Raw genomic sequence first — 24023 nt, forward strand, 5'->3', positions numbered from 1 at the left:
CCCCTTGAGGTTGTGAGATCTGGATTTTGTGTGCACACTTTATAGGATACTAATAGCAGTTATGCAGCTAACTGCTAGTTAGTGCCAATTAAGACCAATTATAACCAATAATTACTACTACTAATTTCTGTAGCGCTACTAGATGTATGCAGCACTGTACATATTATATGCAGGTACTTTCTCTGTCCCTAGGGGGCACACAATCTAAGTTATTTGTACCTGTGGCAGGTCACAAGGAGCTGCAGTGGGAATTGAACCCAGGTTGCCAGCATCAAGGCCTGCTGCACTAACCATTAAGCTACTCCTAATGTAATAATCCTACTTACATAATACTTACATAATATACATTGCTTTTGACTCGTAACCACTTGTAACCACTCGTCTCCACCTACCCTCCTCTCCTCCTTCCTGTACACATTAATTGATTTGATTTGCTTACTTTATTTTTGTCTATTAGATTGTAAGCTCTTTGAGCAGGGACTGTCTTTCTTCTATGTTTGTGCAGCGCTTTGTACGCCTTGTAGCGCTATAAAAATGCTAAATAGTAGTAGTACTCCTCCTCCTCCTCCTCCTCCATATAATTGGTTGTTAATGCCAATTAGCAGATAATTATTCAATTTAGTTACATGTCCAACTGATACTATTCTGGAACTTGCACATGCAACTTTGCATGATAAGCATAAAATTGGATACAAAAGGTTGTATAATTAGGGGGTAAAAGTATAAGTCCCTATCCATACATTTTCAAGAAAACTGGGTAGTGCTGATGAAAATTCCCTCTAAATACTCCAGCACTATCCAGATACTGTCAGGGTAGAGTGAGGGCAGAGCATGGGTGTTCCATAGAAGACGACCGAAACTGCTTTTTAAAGTTATGGCCAAAACTGAAACTGCCAGCAAAATAGTCTGAAAGCTTTTGGCTGAACCCGAAACTGCAGCCAAAACTCATCATGTGGTTTCAGCCGAAACCAAAATCCAAAGCTGAAAACTCAATTTGGTTGTGTGAATGTGAACTAGTGAAGGCTGGGGATTGTCAAAGCTTGCAGTCTGCATCTCTCTGTTATACCCACAATATCCAAACCAAAATATAATAATTTAATAATGAAAGACCGTTGTTTTACTTCCAAGCCAGATAGACTCCACACACATGGACCACAGCTTATGAAAATTGAAACTAAAAGCCACAGTGGTTTTCACAGTGGCTCATATATGCCACAGAGTGGCTAATTTCTAAGGAGCTTATCATCCCAAATTTACAGATTTAAATTCCTGCTAAAATTTTGTATCAAAAGCATTTTTCTCTGAGGACAAGCAGGCCTATTTATTCTTACATGTGGGTAACGTGATCCCACATTGCCCAGTCTGGAGCTTATAACAGGCTTTTAAGCTCCTGCCCCAACTACACCCCTAGACCACCAGGAAGTGTAAGATAGACCCAGGGGGCCTACAGGGAGAGGCACAGTTGTTAACCCTTTGAAGCAGAGCTATGAGTAGGGGACACTGCGGGGGTGATTTTATAAAGTTTCTTTTGCATGTAGTAGGCATTCCTGGGGTGTAAATTGGGTTGGCCAAAGGTGAGATTTTGATATACATGTGTATTTTATAAAATACACAGGTAACTCCTAGAATAAAACGTGCATGTACACCATCTTGCTTCCTATTGGGACTGCTTCTTGGTGCTTATTTTAGAAAGGCACATAATAAACTAGGCTTAAAATAAACACTTTTTTGGACTTTTCACATAGACTCCCATTATAAAATTGTCTCCTAAGAAATTAATCAAGGACCTCATTTCCAGATTTACTGCACCCCTGCTAGCAAGTACATAAGTACACAAGTTGCCATACTGGGACAGACTGAAGGTCCATTAAGCCCAGCATCCTGTTTCCAACAGTGGTCAATTCAGGTTACAAGTACCTAGAAGGATACCAGGACAGTACAATACATTTTATGCTGCTTATCCTAGAAATAAGCAGCGGATTTTCCCCAAGTCCATCTTAATAATGGCTTATGGACTTTTCATTTAGGAAGCTACCCAAACCTTTTTTAAACCCCGCTAAGCTAACTGCTTTTACCACATTTTCTGGCAACGAATTAGAGTTTAATTACACTTTGAGTGAAGAAATATTTTCTCTGATTTGTTTAAATTTACTAGTTTAAAATAGGCACCGGCAGAACTCCGTTTTGGGGAGCAGCTGCTCCCCTGGCGCCCCACCTAGCTACGCCACTGTTTGTAGTATTATTGTGTGCCCCCTAATCCTAGTATTTTTGAAAAGAGTAAACAAGCGATTCACGTCTACTCGTTCCACTCCACTCATTATTTTATAGATCTCTATCATATCTCCCCTCAGCTGTCTTTTCTCCAAGCTGAAGAGCCCTAGCTGCTTTATCCTTTGCTCATAGAGAAGTCGTCCCATCCCCTTTATCATTTTCGTCACCCTTCTCTATACCTTTTCTAATTCCACTATATCTTTTTTCTGAGATGCGATGACCAGAATTGCACACAGTACTCAAGGTGCAGTCGCACCATGGAGCAATACAAAGGTATTATAACGTCCTAAATTTTGTTTTCCATTCCTTTCCTAATAATACCTAACATTCTGTTTGCTTTCTTAGCCGCCGCTGCCACACACTGAGCAGAGGGTTTCAATGTATCATCAAGGGTACATTGGGAGATTGTCATACAGTGCATGCTCTGCTTGTTATACAATTCTCAGAGCCTGCTGCTTGCCACTGGCAGAGAAGGGTTTTAATCTAGGTACGCTTTTCTCCATTTAGTGTATGTTAAATTTTTAATGTACTGCTGTATATATTTATCCCCATTTCATGTTAGATAGAACATAGAAACCAGAGTTGAGACATGCAAGTTAGGACGTGTCAGATTCTGGTGTATATAGAGAAGGATCTGCTCACATAGAGGCTTTTCTGAAATACATATGGGAATACACCTCAATGTACTAGCTGTGTGCAGCATCAGCAAACATTTTACATGCTGTATGTCAATATCTAAAGCATCAGTGGAGCTCAGCCATATATGCGTCTAAGTTGGCTTTTTAGAACTTAGATACAGATACTTAGGGGTCATTTTACTAAGGTGCACCGATAAATGGCCTGCGCTGTTGTGGACGCATGCATTGGACGCACGCGGGTACATTTTTCAGTGCGCCTGCAAAAAAGGACCTTTTTTGGCCGAAAATGGACGTGTAGCAAAATGAGAAATGACTTGTGTCCATTTTGGGCCTGAGACCATACCACCACCCATTCACTTAGTGGTAAGGTCTCAAGTGTTAACCAGGCGGTAATCGTCAGTGCGCGTACAATGCCAATTACTGCTTGGTTAGTTCCGTGAGCTGGAAAATAAAATATATTTTCTGCCATGCATACTGGATATTCATAAAAAATGAAATTACCGCCCGGGCCACGCGGTAGCCAGGCAGTAGCTCTGAATTGGCATACGTTGGGCATGCATAGGTGCCTATCAGGCTTATTTTCGAAAGAGAAGGGCATCCATCTTTCGACACAAATCCTTCTCCCAGGGTCGCCCAAATCGGCATAATTGAAAGCCGATTTTGGGCGTCCTCAACTGCTTTCCGTCGCGGGGATGACCAAAGTTCCCGAGGGCGTGTCGGAAGCATAGCAAAGGCAGGACTGGGCATGCTTAACACATGGACGTATTCGGCCGATAATGGAAAAAAGAAGGGCGTCCCTGATGAGCACTTGGCCGACTTTACTTGGTCCATTTTTTCTTGCAACCAAGCTTCAAAAAGGTGCCCGAACTGACCAGATGACCACCAGAGGGAATCAGGGATGACCTCCCCTTACTCCCCCAGTGATCACTAACCCCCTCCCACCCTAAAAAAAAAATACTTTAAAAATATTTTTTGCCAGCCTCAAATGTCATACCCAGCTCCCTGACAGCAGTATGTAGGTCCCTGGAGCAGTTTTAGTGGGTGCAGTGCACTTTAGGCAGGCGGACCCAGGCCCACCCCCCCCCCCACCTGTTACACTTGTGGTGGTAAATGTGAGCCCTTCAAAACCCACCAGAAACCCACTGTACCCACATGTAGGTGCCCCCCTTCACCCTTTAGGGCTATGGCAGTGTTGTACAGTTGTGGGGAGTGGGTTTGGGGGGGGGGGGTTGGGGGGCTCAGCATCCAAGGTAAGGGAGCTTTGCACCTGGGAGCAATTTGTGAAGTCCACCGCAGTACCCCATAGGGTGCCCGGTTGGTGTCTTGGCATGTGAGGGGGACCAGTGCATTACAAATGCTGGTTCTTCCCACCATTTGGTCGTTTCTGAGATGGGCGTCCTCGGTTTCCATTATCGCTGAAAACCGGGGGCGACCATCTCTAAGGTTGACCTAAATGTTGAGATTTGGGTGTCCCCGACCGTATTATCGAAACGAAAGATGGCTGCCCATCTTGTTTCGATAATACGGGTTTCCCCGCCCCTTTGTGGGGACGTCCTGCGAGGACGTCCTCAGGAAAACCTGGGCGCCCCGTTCAATTATGCCCCTTCAATTAGCTTAGGAAAAGGGCCCCTTAGGAATGTATGTGTGCCATTTTGGAAACCTGCACATCTAAATGCTGCCAATTAAAAACAGAACTCATAATCACTACAGTTGATTTTGGGGCACAAAAAAGGGGATGGCCTCCATTAATCCCTCCTGTCTAGTGCTGCTCAAAATGCTTTTTTTTTTTTTTAGTACATTGGATGAATATATTTTGCACATTTTGTGACATTTGTATGGATTTCACAGTTTGAGTTTCACAGAAGTAATATTCTGGACTTTAGTATTGATACCTTCATGAAGAATTAAGAGCAAGATAAGTCTATTTTTGGTGACATTGTATAGTTGTCTCTAAGGCATTTGGAGAACACAGGTGCTATGATGGCTGCAAAGCATTGCCAGTTTCGTTTGATTGAACTAGAGCACGTTCCACTGAGCACCTTCACATTATATTTGATTTTATTTTTTTACTTTGGTGGGATTGACATATATACTGGAAACATTTTTTGAAGACTGAATATTGTTTGTTTTTTTTCTTCAGTATTTTTTATTGTTATACTTTTACAAAACCTACATGTTCCCCTGGAGCAAAAGTAAATCCCAACACAGTTATTATAAATGTGTATTTTCCTTCTGAAATGGAGAATATACATGTACTTTTTGGTCTTTCTCAAACCACGTCTGCTTGTCCATATGCACAAATTGCAGATTTACATGTGTACAGCTGTGTTTTTTTCAACATTTATTCAATAAATCCCTTTATTTACATGTATAAATTGTGAACAGGGCTCTAAGATAAGGGCCTTTATGTATTGATCTGTACATTGCTTCAGGCTTAGAAGGATTAATGATTTCTTAAAAAAGCAAAAACCTGGGTTTTCATTTAGAAAAATTTAGGACTGTCAATTCAGTGAATGCAATGTTCATTTGTTGTTTTAATTTTCTCTTTTCTCAAGAGTTGTCTCAGAGCTATGGCCCAGCTCTAAAATCTGCCGAAAAATTATGCCTGCACGTGTAACATAATAGCAGAAAAAGACCAAATTAGCCTGTCCAGTCTTCCCAATTGAGATTCTTCCACATTGGTTCGTCCAGAAAAATAAGCACAAAGTGCTCTCAAAAATGGAACAAGTGTGCTTTATTGATGACCCAACACAGGCTGTGTTTTGGCATGACTAACACCTGCTTCAGGGGTCAATTCAAGCAACACTATATGCATGAGTTGTTTCTGAAATTATAGATATTGTGGCTTAATACAATAGTAGTCTGTTCTGGAGAACAACAGTAAATGAATGCTGTGGTTCCATTCTTGAGAGGCCTTAGTGTTTATTTTTCTCGACTGTGTGTGCTATGTACCTTGACTCTCTCCATTGCACGCTGCTGTCCACATTGGTTAGACAGGTTCAAAAGACCCCTGTGCTCTTTCTCTCTTCCCACCAGGCTCTTTACTTGATCCTTCAACCCCTTTCTTACCACTGCTCTCCCCTATTGGGCATCTCTGCTTGTAGACCGTTTCAGGCCTTCTCATCTTCCCTTTGATTCTTACAGGTTATCTGCAGCCTTTTAAAAGGTCGATGGAGTAAAAACATTCTGAGAGACATTTTAGAAAGGACGTCCAACTCAGAATGTGGACGTCCCAGTCAGTATGTCACAAATGGACAGTCATCTCACCTGTGCTTGAGAACAGGATACAGCCTGTTCTAAAATACATGTAAGATGGACATCCATGTGCTGGAAATGTTCAGCATGAACAGACATTTTAGAAACTGAAACTTACAAATTATGAGCAAGGCAAAATGAGGGACATGGACATGTGCGTGGCAGCAGATGAATGTCCATAATATAAAATGGCCACATACAAATCAAGCGGAGGAATAGCCAAATGATTAAAGCAGCTAGCTGAGAGAACAGAGATTGAGAGGTTGCTGGTTCAAGTCCCACTGCCCAGCTTCTTGTAATTTTTTTTTTTTTGTGTGAGCAATCCAGGGACCAAAGAATACCTACTGTTACTTCCTTTATCTCCATTCAGTGGTGAACTTAACAATCCGGGCACCTTTCTGTAAGCTGGACGTGACAAGTACCAGGTCAGGTCTAAATACAGACGTCCATCTTTTTAGACTTGGACATCCTTTTCCCTTCTGTAACTGGAGTTGGATGTCTATATTTTGGACCCTCCTACCCAAACCATGCCCACACCACTTCCCTTTACCATATGGATGTACTGCAGTGCTAAACATCCATATCCTGCCTTTGTAAAATTGGAATTTGGACGTTTTTTAATATGGAGGTCTAAATGCCAGTTTTCAGACATCCAAAACAAGACTAGAGCTTCAAAAATAGCCACCTCTGTGTTTTATTTCTAAACGTTACTAATTATTCAAAGGTTGTAAGACTTTATGAGGGAATTTTATAACAGGTCAGCTAGGTTGGAAAGCTAAATTGGTGCCTATTTTAATCCTCTTTCATCAAGATGCATAGACAAAGGAGCCAAAACCACATGTAAAATGCAACCTTGTACATTTTGGCCTGCTCAAGAGCTGATGCAATTATGCACATTTGAAGTACATGTGAAGGTCTGTATTTTATAACCTACACGCACCTCATGATTCTTCCCATTCTCTGCCCAAACTCCTCTCCCAAACATACCTACACCCAAGTCACATACAAGTATACACTTGTCATAACATATGCAAGGAATGGTTAGACTGTATTTTTCTCTTTCATTAGTTACCGAGGCTATGACTGTAGGAGCAATCTGTTCTACACACAGACGGGTGAGATCGTGTACCATGTTGCAGCAGTGGGCGTGGTATATAACCGGCAGCAGAACACGCAGCGTTTTTATTTGGGACATGATGATGACATCCTCTGCCTGGCTCTCCATCCCCTGAAAGACTATGTGGCAACAGGCCAGGTATGGTAAAGAAGATGGGTCATCACGTACTGAAAAATCCTGAATTATTTCACTGAATTTGCAATTTCAGTATGTTTCTTTTTAAAGGTGCATGATAGATCTTTGGTGATGTATGAGTAAGAGGCGTGTCTTCATATATACAGTCTATATATGCTTTTAGAGGCCGACTGAATTTCAGATTCAGCACTGAAACCAAACCGAAATCCTGGTGCAGGTTTCAGACGAAAATGCCTGTCACTTTCGGCTGAAACCCAAAACTCTTTCCTCCCCCCCCCCCCCCCACCTTGCAATCACTCCCCCACATCCCACCTATAGGCCCTTCCCGGACCTAGCTTAGGAAGGCCTGGTGATCTAGTGGGGTCTTCAAGGGCAGGAACAAACCCCACTCATTCCTGTCCCATACCTCTGCTCCATCACGATGGCTGCCAAGTCTTCCCACCATTTTGCATTGGAACTATTACTGGTTCCAATTGAACAATAGCTGCTGGGACTTCCTCTGGCAATCTTGTGATGCTACTGTGAAAAGTCTTGGCAGCCATTGTGATGGAGCAGCAGCGCATGACAGAAACGAGTGGGGTTCATTTCTGCCCCCGAAGATGCCACTAGACCACCAGGTCTTTCTATCGTAGGGATGAGGAGGTCCTATAGGAGGAACGAGGGGAAGTGATCGTGGGGGAGTGGGGTAGAGAGATGATAGGCCACCGCCAGGGAGATTGGCTTAGGAGGGGGACTTTTTTGTTAGGGTGTGGAGTTTTGTTTATGGTTTCGGTTTCTGCCAAAACTGAATTGCTAATTTTCTGAAACCGAAGAACCTGGGTTCGGTCGGACTCTACATGCTTTAGGGGTAATTTTCAAACAGCACCTATAGTTGCAAATTACATGGGTGGTTTAAAACATGTATTTTAAGCAAATATTCAGAGAAACTACCTGCATTGTGTCCCTTTGAAAATTACTAAATACAAAGTAGCAGGTTGTCATTATTATTATGAATGTATAATCATATAAACAGTCAATGAAAAACATACATTAATAATACAAAAATAAACAAAAACAATAAAAAGGTAATCACATTAGAAACCAATGTCTTAAGCCACCCTTTCTAAAAGCAGACAGGTCCCCTTCATTTCCTATCTCTGGTTTCACAGTACCTATTTGGGCCGTGGGGGGAGGGACAAAGTAGCATGCACTGGGCTAAAAATCAAATGTGTGGGTGCTTTTCTCCTCTGACCTAACATGCCCACAGGATCATGTCTTTTTAATGCATCTAAAAGCATGCTTCTAGCCACATTATAGAAGGGGATTTTCTGTCAGGCCATTTTACATGGGTAAATCTCTATTTACTTGGATAAATACCTTGAAAAATTACATAAGAATAGCCATACTGGGTCAGAACAATGGTCCATGTAGCCCAACATCCTGCTTCCAACAGTGGCCAATCCAGGTCAAAAGTACCATACAGAATCCCAAATAGTAGCAAGATTAATGCTACTGATCCCAGGACAAGCAGTGGCTTTTTCCATGTCTGTTTCAGTAGCAGACTAGGAACTTGTCCAAACCTTTTTAAAATCCAGGTACATTAATCACTAATACCATATCCTCTGGAAACAAGTTCCAGATCTTAACTGTTCATTACTTGAAAAAATATTTCCTTCTGTTAGTTTTAAAAGTAGCATCATATGACTTTCTTGAGTGTCCCCTAGTCTTTGCATTTTTTAAAGAGTAGGTATGTTTACCCGGTCTACACCACTCAGTATTTTGTAGACCTCTATCATATCCCCCCTCAGCTGGAGAGTCATAACCTCTTAAGCCTTTCCTTATATGACAGGAGTTCCATCCACTTAATTGTTTTGGTTGACAGAATTGCACACAGTACTCTAGATGTGGTCGCACCATGGAGTGATACAGAAGCATAATAATATTCTTGGTCTTATTTTCTATCCCTTTCCTAATAATTCCAACATTCTGTTTGCTTTTTTGGCTGCCGCCACACACTGGGCAGAATATTTCAACATATTGTCCACGATGACACGTAGATCTTTTTTTTTTTTATGCTAACTCCCTAGGGTGGAACCTAGCATCAAATAGCTATGATTTGGATTATTGTTCCCAATATTCATTACTTTGCACTTGTCCACATTAAATCTCATCTGCATTTGGATGGCCTGTCTTCCTTCAGTTTTTCACAATCAGTATGCTTTTAACAACTTTGATTAGTTTTGTGTCATCTGCAAATGTAATCATCTCACTTGTCGTTCCCATTTCTAGATCATTAATAAATATGTTAAATAGCACCGGTCCCAGTACAGATCTCTAGGGCACTCCACTATTCACTCTCCTCCACTAAAAGAATTGGCCATTTAACCCTACTCTTTGTTTTCTATCCATCAACCAATTCCTAATCCACAACAGAACATTACATCCTATTAGAGAATGACATGGGGACAGGGACCCGCAGTAACTGCAGGGATGGGAACAGGGACCCGCAGTAACCGCAGGGACGGGGACAGGGCGGGGACAGAGCCCATGGGGACTTGTAGTGGACAGAGCCCACAGGGACAGGGCGGGGATGGGGGCATAGCCAACGAGGACGGGGACAAACTTTGTCCCTGTGTCATTTTCTACTTTGAATCCTGTTAATGAACTGGACTGTTATTTGAGTGATTCAGACAACGATATTTTGAATTTTTGGAAAAACAAGCAAATTTGCTGGCCACAACTAGCAAAATTTGCTTGGGTGGTCCTGTGCATCCTCTTGCCAGCACATCTTCTAAGAAGACATCTTCTATTGCAGGAAGGACTGTGGAAGACAGGAGAGCTAGACTGAATCCTGAGATTGTTGATGACTACTTATTTAACAGGGTGGATTAGGATTCCTTGGGGTAGTAGAAATCAGCAATTGTTGGGGTTGGAAGGGTAAAGGGTGGTGTTGAGGAGGATTATTATAACTGCTCCCTGTTATTATTCTATTGTATTTGTAATTTATATACAATAGTTGTACAGTATATTTATTTTTATACTTTAACAAAAAGATTTAAATATAAAATCATAATTGTTAGAGGCTTCTGCAGATGAGGAAAGAGCACATAGGGATGGGGCGAGGACGGAGACAAACTTTGTCCCCATGTCATTCTCTACCTCCTATCCCATGGGTTTTTAATTTTCTCGGGAGTCTCTCAAGATGGACTTTATCAAACACTTTCTAAAAAATCTAGATACACTACATCAACTGGCTTATCCACATGTTTATTCATACATTCAAAGAAATGAAGCAGATTGGTTAGGCAAGACTTCCCTTGTGTTCTGTGATTTTATTCTTTGTGATACTGTCCACTATTTTGCCCATCACTAACATCATGCTTACCATTCTGTAATTCCCAGATCAACCCTGGATCCCCTTTTAAAAATAGGCGTTACATTGGACACCTTCCAATCTTCAGGTACTACAGGTGATTTTAATGACAGGTTACAGATCACAAACAGCAGATCTGCAGTTTGATATTTGAGATTTTTCAGTACCCTGGGGTGTATACCATCCGGTCCAGATGATTTACTACTCTTTAATTTGTTGATTTGGCTCAGTAAATCTTCCAGGTTCACCGAGATTTCTATAACTTCCTCTGCACTGTCACCCTTGAAAACCATCTCTGGTACAAGTAGATCTCTTACATCTTCTTCAGTAAAGAGCGAGGCAAATAATTCATTCAGCCTGTCTGCTGTGGTCCTGTTCTTCCTGAGTGCCCTTTTCACTCCTTGATGATCTAAGTCCCATGGACTTCCTCATAGGCTTTCTGCTTCTGATATACCTGAAAAAGTTATTACTATGAGTTTTTGTCTCTGAAGCAAGTTTCTCTTCATATTCTCTTTTGGCCTTCTTTATCAATGCTTTGCATCTAACTTGGCAGTGCTTATATGTTGCTTCTTGTTTCTTCAGTCAGTTCTTTTTTCCATATTCTGAAAGGTGTTCTTTTGACTCTTTTGGCTGTTTCACTTCTCCCTTTAACCATGCTGGCTGCCATTTGCTCTTCTTTCTACCTTTATTAATATGTGGAATACATCTTTTCTGGGCTTCCAAAATGGTATTTTTAAACAATGTCCATGCTTGATTCAAAGTTGTAACCTTTGCAGCGGAGCCTTCCGGGTTTTTTTTTTTTTACCATTTTCCTCATGTTATCATAGTTAGTCTTTCAAAAATTAATTGCTACTACAGTAGATTTCCTTAGTGACTGCTCTCCAGTTATTAAGTCAAATTTCATCATGTTATGATGACTCTTTCCCAGTGGACCCAACACTGTTACCTCATGTATTAAGTTCTACATTCCACTAAGGACTAGTTCTAAATTAGCTGCCCCTCTTGTCGGCTTCTGGAACAGTTGCTCCAAGAAGCAGTCATTTATTATGTCTAGGAATTTTAGCTCCCTAGCACTCCCTTATGTGGCATTTAACCTGTTACTCTTGGAGTAATTGAAATCACCCATGATTATGCTGTTGCTAAGTTTTTCTAATTTCTATTAACATATCTTCATCTGTTTGATCATTCTGTCCTAGTAGACGGTAGTATAATCTTACATGTATATTCTTTTCCTTCACACATGGAATTTCTGTCCATAAGGATTCCACGTTGCAGTCTGTTTCAGGCAGAATTTTTATTTTGTTTGACTCAATTCTCTCTTTAACATACAGCACAACCCCCCCCCCCCCCCCCCCCCCCGCCACTAATTTGTTCCACCCTGTCATTGTAATGCAAATTATACCCTGGTAGCAGTGTCCTATAGATTGTCCTCCTTCCACCAGGTTTCTGAGATACCTATTATATCTATATCTGCTACATACTCTTAACTCTTCTATCTTATTTCTTTTAGCCTTCTAGCATTTGTGTACAGACACTTTAAAGTGTGTTTTTTTCCCTTGCATCTACAAGCTGCGCAGAAGTTGACAGAGATAATTTGCAATCTATGCTCTGTTCTATCCTTAAACCTTCCTGGCTTTCTTTTCATCTTTGTTGAAATGTCTCTGTTTGGATTTTCTAACTGTCCTGTTATAATAATATCCTTCACTCCGAACCATGCGCTTCTGAGCGACTGTTGGCTTTCCCCTTATTGACCAAAAGCTTATAACAATCATAAGATACTCAGACAAATCCTGTCAAGTCCTACCTGTACAGAAGCAAGAGTCTTCTCCTTGCAGCTTTACTCCTACGCTTTGCTAACCATAAATGTATTTTTTCAGATGTTTCACTACCTAATACATATTTGATCAAGCAATGGTTTTAAAACACCATCTGTGTTAGGAGAAGAAATCTTCTTAAACCTGGGATTCTTTGAAATTGTATCGTCACATTCCTTAAACTGCTTGAATGTCCAATGGGTTTTCCAAAGAACCTCAGAAACAATTCATGATATGTATTTGTTGAAATAGTGTAAAAAGAAAGTGTCATATGCAGTTTGTTTTTACATGATCGCTGTCTGTCCAAGTGGACAAATGAGGCAAGTGTACAGCAGTGCCAGAAAACCTCAAAAGTATTCTTAACCAGGGTGCTGCTGAAAATTAGATGGCATCTCATGCAAGCTTTCTATTGGAGAATTGCATACATTATAGAAGTCAGCCTATGGACAGATAGAGAAGGCGACAGAAAGATTTCCTGAAACAATAGTAGCTGTGATCTGAAACTTGACAAAGTGTGGAAAATGTAAAATAAGCTGACAGGCTGGTTACATCACAGAAGCATGATAGCAGGGAACAACTGCATTTCTTAAATTACAGTGGGAGATGTTTTACACAACATAGCGTGTGTTATATATACACACTATATAGGCAAAAAGAAATGCATTCTACAATATTCTCGCAGGGACACCTACATTTGTGAAAACTTCAGGATCTGACCTGTTTTTTTTCTTTTTTGTAAATATTATGGGTCTTATTTATTGAAGTGCAATAATGTTTTGCAATTGATGTGCCATAGCAAAATGTCAGTGTTAACTGCAAAACCTCTGTGTTTTTTGAGAACACCCTCAATTTTTTTACCATTCAGGTTACAGATAACATTTCTGTGAGCTACATCTCTTGAGGTAGCATTGGCTGCTTCATGTTTATCAGCTATGTTAGCAATTTGGGTTAAATTCTCAAAAGGCACCTGAAATGTAGGTGTGGGGATGGTGTGTGTTAAGCACAAATTCTATAACACGCAGTTCCGCGTGGAACTGTCGTTATAGAACAGTAGTGTTATTCCGCAGGTCCATGCCAAGCATTAAGCATGAGCCCTTAGGTCAGCCAAGTGACTGGTGTAAATGCTTGTACTTAGCTGTAGGTAGTTAGGCGCATAACTGCTAGTGTTATAGAACCTACACATGTAACACTTAGCCACGCCCCTGACCTGCCCACTCCCCTCCTGGGTCCACAGTTTATAGAATATTGACTAAGGTCGTTATGTGCCTAACTGCCAATTAGAGCTAATTAAAGCCTATTAGCATCTAATCAAACAATTAAGGTAGGCACATAACTGACCTTATTCTATAAATTATGCACTAAGCCTGGATTCTCAATATGGCACCAAAGTTGTACACTGAAATTTGGGCATGCAACTTAATTGATTAATGAGCCCCTAACTTGCAATAATTGAGGGCTAACAACCAATTATTGTAGTTAATTGGCATCAATTAGAATTTGCACGTGCAACTCGCTGTGTGCTATTCTATAAGGCTTAGTGCCTAACTCTCATAGTACTTATCTGAAAAGGGGGCGTGTGAAGGCAATTGCGCACAGAATTTGGCCTAAGTGCACCTAAGTTGGCCGCCGTCATTTACGGCTGCTCCCAAAGTTAGGTTTGGGATCCGCACCTAAGCACTATTCTATCTAAGACAAGTGTCAGTGCCATTTAAGAATTTCCCCCTAAGCGTAAATTTGGGCACCCAACTTTATGGAATTAGCCACATTAACTCTAAAACATGTGTCACACCTCCTTGTGTTAGCTGCTTAACATGGGAATTGCCTCAAATTAACCATTAAACCACTGTATTAACTATTAGCACACAGTAATTCCTGCATTAAATAGCTAAGACTGCATTATATAAGCCCCGGCCACAACACAAGAAGTTCATGTTTCAGGCACAAGTTGCAGTACCACATTACAGCCCAATAAATGAAGTGCAACTATTTCTAAAGATGTCTGAAATTGTATTTCAAAATAGATGTCCCCGAGGAAGAGTAGTTTCAAATTTTTGAGGAACCTAATTTTTAGAGTCTCTCCAACAGACAAAAAGGTTCAATGACAGATGACAGAGAAAAGCTTCAGGATACCAGATTTGAAAAGTCAGTGGGTGGGCACTGGCACACTTTAATTTTTATTTATTTATTTATTTACAACTTTTTATTCTGCGCTATCCCATAATTCTAGGCAGGTTGTAATAGATACATACACAGCAATTTTATGTACCTCCTACAGACCAACATTACTAACTAAATCACGTTAAAATCACATCAACATTCTAAAGCTCTGACAAAAAAAAATAGGTTTTCAACTGTTTCCTAAACTGTCAGCAGAGCTAATTTATCTGATTTCCACTGGCAGCACATTCCACGATATTGCACCTCCTACATAAAAAATGTTAGAAGGTTTGGGCTGAATTAGATACATAGGGTCACGTGTGTTGCATATGTCTTAATAGAGCATATTTTTTTAAAAACGTTGAGTAAAACTGTTGCTCCAGATCCAAAATTGTATATATTGGGTAAGAGATAAATAACTCATTTGTCTGCTCACATTAATGACCTGTGGTATTACCACATTAAATGCAGTCAGAAGCACCATCAGTTATGCAGTGGTGGGTTAGAGCTAATATGGAAGGAATCAGTCCTTTGCTTTTGGGGAAATTGTATAATACTTTGCCAACATAAAAAGTAAAAAAAGGTGCCTACTTTATATAAAGACAACTTGCTTAAAATGGGCACCCAGAACTTTCCCTTGTAGTGCACAAATCATCAATTTATACCTGCTTCAAAAAGTCTGTAATTGCATGTTTTCTATATGAAAATGGCAACTCCATTTCAAACCCATCCAAATTATGCCCCCTAGGAATACCTATCTGTGACTCACTTAAAAGGATTCACATTTTATGCATATATGCAGCTGCACAAATGGAACCCCCCATGATAAGAACAGCCGTACTGGGTCAGACCAGTGGTCCATCTAGCCCAGTATCCTGCTCCCAACAGTGGCCAATCCAGGTCATAAGTACCTGGCAGAATCCCAAATAGCAGCAACATTTAGCACCGTTCCATTCTACCAATCCCAGGGCAAGCATTGGCTTCCCCATGTCTTTCTCAATAGCAGACTATAGACTTTTTCTTCAGGAACTTGTCCAAACCTTTTTTAACCCAGATACGCTAACCACTGTTACCATATCCTCCGGCAGCGAGTTCCAGAGCTTAACTATTTGTTGAGTGAAAAAATATTTCTTCCTGTTTTTTTTAAGTATTTCCATGTAACTTCATTGAGTGTCCCCTAGTCTTTGTACTTTTTGAAAGAGTAAAAAAAAATCGATAATAAGTAAAAAAAAAAAAATAAAAATTTAAAAACCAAGAAAAGAGCAAACAGCCTGAATGACTTGTTAGAAGGCGAGATCTACTTACTAACCAGCAGTAACACAGTTCTTCATGAATCCTACAGTAAATGTATTTCTATGTTGCTGCAGCAACACACAGATAGTGGACTCCAAGTTGGGTCCACTATCTTTTTCTAAAAGGCACAGAATGGTGTTTATTAAAAAAAAAATGAAAAATAACCCCCATCCCCAGTTCTTTTTCAGATATCCTTGACCCCCTGGTCTCTTTTCAATCTCCTTTCCTGGAACCACACCCTACCCACTTTAACTTTTTAATTAGCCCCACCCCCTGATCACTTTTCAAATACTCCCACACCACTGATCCTTTTTTAAACACGCCCATCCCTAAACTTGCCCCCTAACCCCAGATCCTTTTTTCAAACTAACCTCAGGAACTCGCCCACTCCTCACACCCCCCAGTACTTACCGTTGATATCCCTGATGAATAGTGAGAAGAGTGGGAACAATTCCTAGTTGCTCTTTCCCTAACTGCTTCTTGACTCAAAATGGCAGGCGACCTTATCTTGTGGTACTATCTCTTGGGGATCAAGCTGCTAAATGAGGGAGCACCTGACAGCCCTAACCCCTTGGGGCAGTATCACAAGACTACCATTAGGGAGCTAAAGCCACAATTTTGAATCGGCAATCTGCCCAAGGATAGTTCTGCTCCTCTTCTCCCCAAAAACACGCCAGGAGGACCCCTGGTAGGTGCCAGGTGGAGGTGCTGGGGGGGGGGGGGAGGGAGGTTATTAGTAAGCATCAATCACTTTAAGTTGCTCTCAGGGAGGAATGTTAAAAGGCAGAGGTGCCATTGTGGATCCTGACATCATCCCGGGCAGCAGCGGCTGGGGATTGTTGCTGCCTGGGAACACTATTGGAAGCGCTACACACCCCGAGAGGGCCCAGGAAGGGGGGGCTTGAGGAGGTTGGGAAAGTTCGGGGGGGGGGGGGGAGCTATTGGTGTCATGTCAAGTTTATCAGGACTCTTGTGGGGATTCGGGAGGGGGATCAGAACTGTTGGGGTGGGGTCAGGAGAGGGGACTTGAGGATGTTTGGCAGTGGAATGTTGTAATGCAGGGTGAACCAGGAGGGGGATCTTGTACGGGGGAATAGGAGGGAGAACTTGAATTGCCGGGGGGATAGGAGGGGAATCAACACTTACTGCACTTTCCAAGCAGGACCCCCTGGACATCCTAGATAGCAGGTCTTAAATACCAATATTCATCTTTTAGAACTTGCACATCCATTTCCCTGCTGAAATGGAGAATGAATGTCTGTTTTTTTAAGCCCTCCCAAGTCCTGCCCAGATGCACATTCCTTAGTTTTGGGCATTCATATCTTGGCTTTGTAAAATCGGGATTTTGGCATCTATGGACAGCAGTTTGTGAATGTCTAAAACATGAATAGTGTTTCTAAAATAAGCACCATAGGCTGAAATTTAGGAGCCTAATTTAGAAGCTCAGCTTTTTATGAATATTGTCCATCTCTCGTCCTCCGCAGCATCTCGGCATCTGCCTGCCTGTCACTGAACCCCATCCCTCCCTGGTGTACTTTACAGGCGTCCCCAGTGGCTGCAGTGATTCATTATTGCAGCCTTCTCCAGCCCTGCAGGCTCCCTTTGGCTGGGTCCCGCCCTTGCTTTCATAATTTCCTGTCTGGCTGGGGGGGGGGGGGCTATGGAGTGCCGTGCAAGGGACCATCAAAGTTAGCTCTGGGCCCATGCAAACTACTGGGTCTGGCTGTGCCACTGATGTAAACCTGGTAGGATTTGTCCCTCTGAGACTTTGTGTGGAGAGTTCAAATATACAAATAAGAGCTGAAAATTAAAGTACAATATTTACCTTTTATTTAAAGGTGGGTCGTGATTCTACCGTTCATGTCTGGGATGCAGAAACTATGAAACCTCTTTCAGTATTAAAGGGCTATCATCTGTATGGAGTCTCTGCTGTGGATTTTTCAGGTATTACTATTTCTATTCTTCTTCTTCTTAGAAGATATTTTCATGGTGGTTCGGTGGCAGCTGTGGTAGTGGTGCATGCTGTTTTGCAGAACGGGATTCAGGCCCCAGTACTAAGAAGCAAATTCAGGCGCTAGAGGCCATTAATGCCAGACTAGCACCCACGTTTGCAAGTGCAGAATACTGAGAGCCGGCGAGCTCATGAACCAAGGAGCGAGCCAGCTCACAGCGCAACAAGCATGCACATGATTAGGTCGCTCCCTAATCCTCCCCAGTGCTCAGTAGACAGTGCGCAAAACAAGGGTGCTCTTTCTGCTGTCAACCCTACGCCAGCTTGCAAGGGAAGTCTTGCTTTCCTGCAGGAAATGGTTGCGTGGCAAGCCAGGAGGGAGCCCTTACTGGGCTACTGCGTTAACCCGGCGGTAACTGGACAGTGCGTGGCACTGCTTAATTACCACCAGGTACAATCCAGCACAACAAAAATAAATTTTTGTAGCACCGGAAATGACGGCGCACTAGGGGTGGAAAGTACCACCAGGCTGCTGTGGTAGACTATGCGGTACTTCCCGTATAGTGAATGGTAAGCCTGCATTGGGCTTTCCTCCGCTTAGTAAAAGGAGCCTTATGGGATTTAGGCACCCTGCGTGCAGATCTAATTGGTGCAAATTAACATCAGCAATTGGTTGTGAGCATCCAATTAATGACATTTAACTCGTTAACCAATTAAATTATGCGCTCATCTCAAAGTTACATCCAAATCCATCTGTTGCACTGCAAAAGAATTTCATGGTGATTTCTATTAGAGATGTGCTGTCATTTGAAAGGATGTGGGAAATGTCATCATTTCATGCGGCTTTTATCCAGGCATGACAGGAAAAGCCTGAAATGTCTGCAGTTACAGTACTTTAAATAGTGTGACCTATCGCTCAATAGTGTGCAGTAGTGCTCAGTAATGTGATATATATATATATATATATATATATATATATATATATATATATATATTTAATTTCTTATATACTGCCTTCAAGCACACAAGATATTGAAGCAACCAGGTAGAGTAGATATTTTTCTGTGCCTGGAAGGTTTATATTCTAAGGGACCCTTGTACTAAAGTTTAGCACGTTCTAACAGAATTAGTGCATGCTAAATGCTAAGATGTCCATAGGTATAAAATAAGCTTCTTAGCATTCCATTAGTGCTCACTAAGCTTTAGTAAAAGGGCCCCTGAGTTTGTACCTGAGGCAGTGAAGGGTTAAATGACCTGCCAAGCTCACAAGGCAGGTCACTGCAACTCCTTGTGATCTTAGACAAGTCATGTAGGGCTAGATTCTATATATGGTGCCTGAAAATTCAGCGTGGAAAAAAAACGCCTAGGTCTATTTTCTGAAGTACACCTAAATGTTATAGAATAGGCTTAAATTTCCAATCAGTATATAGAATACGCCAAGGGCCAGTCCACGCGACTAAATTTAGTAACGGTCAATTACACCAACTAAAACCTGGAGTAAATCCCGACGCCTAAATTAGGTGCAGAGCGGATGTAATCTATAAAACACATAGATTTTACAAGAACCCATGACCCGCCCATTGCAAATACACAACTTAGAATTTGTGCGCACCACGTTACAGAATATGCTTAGACAGTAGTGTGCATAAATTCTAATTAATGCCAATTAGTGCTGATTGCTTATTAACTTCCAATTATCAGCGCTGGTTAGCTTGCTAACTAATTAAGTTATGCATATTGCTATGGAATACACTTCAATGTCCGCGCGGAAATCTCAGTGCAGTATATAGAATCCCAGGGTTAACCTTATCAGTAGGCATGTTATTGAAGAATGGTGCAGTAGGGTACAGTATCCCCCAGATTCTATTAGGTCTTCCAAATGTGCATGCAAACTAGTCAATTGGGTGCTACCAATTATTGGATTAATTAGAGTTGATTGGCACTAATTTGGTTTACACATGTATCTTACCTATGCCCTATTCTATAACGCTGTGCCCCCAAAGTGACTTGTGCTCCAGCCAAATGGGCATGGCCATGTGAAGGGCTGGGCGGGTCAGGGGCGTTCCAAATATTTAGGCGCAGTGATATAGAATACTGGGGTTGCGCACCCAACTTGTGCAGCAGGATTTACACCAGGTTTCAGCAGGCATAAGTCCTCATGCTCAAAGTTGGGCGCAGGACTGTGCACTAAGCGCTATTCTGTAAAAGGCGTTCAGCTTCGAGCACTCTGTATAGAGTAGCACTTGGTGTAGATTTTTCCCGGTGCCTGTTTTTCAGCACCATTGATAGAACAGTGCGCACTGTGAAGGCAGTTCTATAACTGGGTGCATTCAAGGCACACGTAAGTGCACAGAAAAAGCAACACTTATACTTGTAAGTGCACTACATGCTATTCTATAAGATAGCTGTAACACTCTGAGATCAAAGAGACTAATTTTTATAAGTGAGTATCAAAATTTGACACATCAAGCAAGATCCCTTAACCAAAAAAGGTTGTAAAAATGATAGTTGGAAAAAATTATTCTATATGTGCTATATTTTTATAAGAATTTCTTATAAGAATTTTTTGGACTGTTAGAAGGTTTGCCCCAATAAATTCTTTCTTCATCAAGCAACTGCCATAATTCTTCATAAAATCTATATTTTAGTCAACATTTAAGAAGTTATTCAGCACTAATGGCTCCTTTTACTAAGTCACGCTAAAAAGTTGCCGGCGGCACCATTAGCACATGGTCCAGGCACTTGTTACCGCGACTCTAAAATGGCCAAATTTGTGTGTGCTCCATTAATGGCCACACGCCAATTTCCAAATTAGCACGTGGCTATTACTGTGTGAGCTCTTACCATCACCTATTTAGAACGTGGTAAGGGCTTGCGCGCTACTCTCGCGGTAATGTCTGTGCATTGCCTGATTACTGTTAGGCACGCCTACTCCACCACCCCCCCCCCCCCCCCACGAAAGAAAATAATTTTTTATTTTCTAGCGCGAGAAACGTCCCTACCGTGCCTTCATAAAAGTGCCCCTTAATCACCTAAGTTAAGGGGCTATATCAGACCGCATAAAAGTCAAGTCTTATCTGTCACTTAAGCGGTTAAGTGCTGAATATTGGCACTTAACTGTGTAAGAGAGCTGGCCCGCATATTCAATGCCAATGCCTGGATATGGCCTGACAGTGAATATCTGGGAATAACGCCAGCTAAATAAAATGCTCACTGCTGCTGACGGAATATCTTTCCTTAATACTTGACAATCAAAAGGCTCTTACTGTAATCCAGTCATGTCAAAACAATATCAACAGTGGTTCACTGTGTAAATAAACTAATAAACGTGGAAGGAAAAATGGAGGAAAAAGTCTCATAAATCACTGGGTCGACACTACGCTGTTTACTTAGGGGAGCCTAATTCAACAACTCTTCTGTGATCGATATTGACAAAAAAAATCCCTCCATCCAGGTATCTTGTGGCATTCAAAAGGAGATACTTAACTAAGAATTTAAATTATATGGCGTGACTAGCATAAATAAAGCAGGTTGGCTACACCTCCACTCTACAACTTGCTGTTTTTTAATGACAAGACTGTTATGTAATCTTGCTTCCCTTTTGCTAAATTGCAGTATGGGAATAGAGAGACATATATCCAAGGTCATTCACAATGGGAGTTTCTGATTCCTGTCTGCAGTTGCAGGACTGGAGATGTAACTGAGAAGGTGGTTTAAGTGTTTATGCACCCAGTTCGTAATGCAGAAGGTTTCAAGAAAAAGAGTCTCTTGAACAATGATGTTCAGCTTTGCCCATTTAATTCTGTCCACGCTCAGGATTCTGTTCATCTTTTTTCCATGCTCTCTGCTTTTCATTTTCCCATGTGAGGCAATTAGCCTCCACAGCTTTGGCAAAGGAAACGAAGCAAAGAATGTAGTGGAAATGAAGAATGAAAATAAAACAGCACTGTCAAGCAGGGGATGCAGGCAGCAGCCTGTGGTTAAACACGTATTACAGTCTCATCTGGTCTCACACTAATGGATTCCTTTATGCCTCCTGAACGCGCTCTGTTAATGTCACTTCATCTTTTCCTGGCAAAGCAGTGAGGAGAAGTTGGTGACTTGAGTAGCATCTTGCAAGGAGTGATACCCCCGATTAGCCCCTAGAAAACTACCTTTTACGTTACCACTAGCCTCTTGCGTTTGCACTAGAGGTGCAGTTACTGTTGCCAAGTATATGCTTGATGTAGAATCTCAGTCTTTACCTCACCTGTTTAATATAGTCAACTTTAATAGGCTTTTCTCAATTTTCAGCTACAGTCGGTCGGTTCTGCAGTGGCATAAATTAATAGTAGAGAGTCCCACACTTTTCTATTTCCAGAGACTGCTGCTAGGTTCCTTGAGAGTTCAAGTGGCACCTTTGGCTTGTTTTAGAGGCCTCTTGGAAAATTCTTCCATTACATTCTATCCAGATGCTGTGCTTTCCTCAAGGGCATTAGCCATTTGCATCTTCCTCATCAGAAGATCTGTCCAGAATGGAGTTTGAATTTAGTTCTTCGATCTCTTCAGCATTCTCCATTAGAGCCACTGAAAAAAAACTAAACTCAAGGATTTTACTTTAAAAACATTCTTTTTGGTTGCAGCTATGTCAGCCAGAAGGATTTCAGAACTTCAGACCCTCTGTTGTAGAGATCTATTTGAGGCTGGAGTTTCTATTTGTACAGTTCCTTCCTTCCTTCCTTCCTTCCTTCCTTCCTTCCTTCCTTCCTTCCTTCCTTCCAAAAGTAGTATCAGTCTTTCATGAAAATCAGAACATTAATCTTTTCAAAAGGAAGATTCTGATTCTGATTTCTCTCTTTTACAATTGATGGATGTCAAAAAAGTGCTTATGAGATACTAGAAGTAACTAATGAATTCTGTAGAACTGATAAATTGATTGTTCTATTTGCTAAAACCAAAAAGGGTGTGAAGCAGGTTCAAACGCTACAGAACTATAGCTTGATAATTAAGAGATGATTTTTTTGATTAGGAAAGACGTCTCCTAGCCTTTTGAGAGCTTATTCTGTTAGGGGAATATCTTCTTCTTGGGTAGAACATTCTGTGGTTTTTGCCTTAGAGTAGCCACTGGTCCTCTCTTTAAACCTTTTCAAAACATTATCGATTAAATGTTTTATCTAAGAAGGATACTTTCTTTGATGCTTCAGTTCTAAGAGCAGGGGCATCCACTTTCTTCCCATCTTGAGGACTGCTTGGTTACATCCCACAAGTTCCTGATCTGGTGTGGTGCTAAGGAAGGAGAAATTAGGTTTAGTTGCATCAGACCAGTTCAGCTACCTGCCCATATACTTGTATATATGTTCTTTCTGTCAGCAATCCTTAATTGAAGAGCACTTTTCCAAAACTTGTTCAGTCCATTGTTTGTCAGTTTTGAGTTATGTAATTAATTTCGTTCATCAAGGCGAGATTCATTTACTGTAGCTTTTCACTCAGTCCAAAAGCCGTTACCTATTTTTCTCAAAACTGCTGCTGATGGACTAAGTGTTTTGGAAAAGTTTTTTTTCAATGGTATTCTTTCTGGGTTGTTGCAAGTAAACTGTTTAACTGTTTTTCCTAGAAGAAAAGGAACTTTTATTCTGGTTTTTACAGTTCGTTTTGATATTTGAATACAGAACTATTTGAGCTTCACAGGTTCCTAATAAGGCTCAGCAGAACTCTGTTCTGAATAACTTTTCCATCTCAATCGCACTCTGTTCTGAATAACCTTTCCATCTCAATCGCTACCTTTCAAAATCCATGTCATAAGATCAAAGCAGGAGGGCTCCTCCATGGGTACTGGTTCCTGACACAGAAGATCCGGAACCAGGGGCAGTGGAAACAGCTTGTCTACAAGCAGATGAACCAGATCCGCATACCACAGCCACCTGGGCCAGTCCAGGGCCACCGGAATCACCCACCCCTGGTAGCAGAGAATGTGATGCAGAACCCTCCCGATCAACGGCCATGGTGGAAAAACATAGAGGAGATTCTCCAGTGGCCAGAGCTACAGCAACACGTCTAGGCC

At 41.4% G+C, this 24023-nt stretch overlaps 1 protein-coding gene across 1 annotated transcript in view; it reads left to right on the forward strand.

Annotated features, from left to right (window-relative positions):
• EML5 (EMAP like 5) overlaps positions 1–24023 on the forward strand; it is a 388000-nt gene that overhangs the window by 186826 nt on the left and 177151 nt on the right. Inside the window, exons 15-16 of the mRNA XM_030214976.1 lie at positions 7233–7419; positions 17871–17976. Of these exons, the coding sequence (XP_030070836.1) occupies positions 7233–7419; positions 17871–17976 (293 nt within the window). The remainder of the gene's footprint in view (positions 1–7232; positions 7420–17870; positions 17977–24023) is intronic.

The sequence above is a fragment of the Microcaecilia unicolor genome, chromosome 9 (assembly GCF_901765095.1).
Source record: "Microcaecilia unicolor chromosome 9, aMicUni1.1, whole genome shotgun sequence".
NCBI lineage: Eukaryota > Metazoa > Chordata > Amphibia > Gymnophiona > Siphonopidae > Microcaecilia > Microcaecilia unicolor.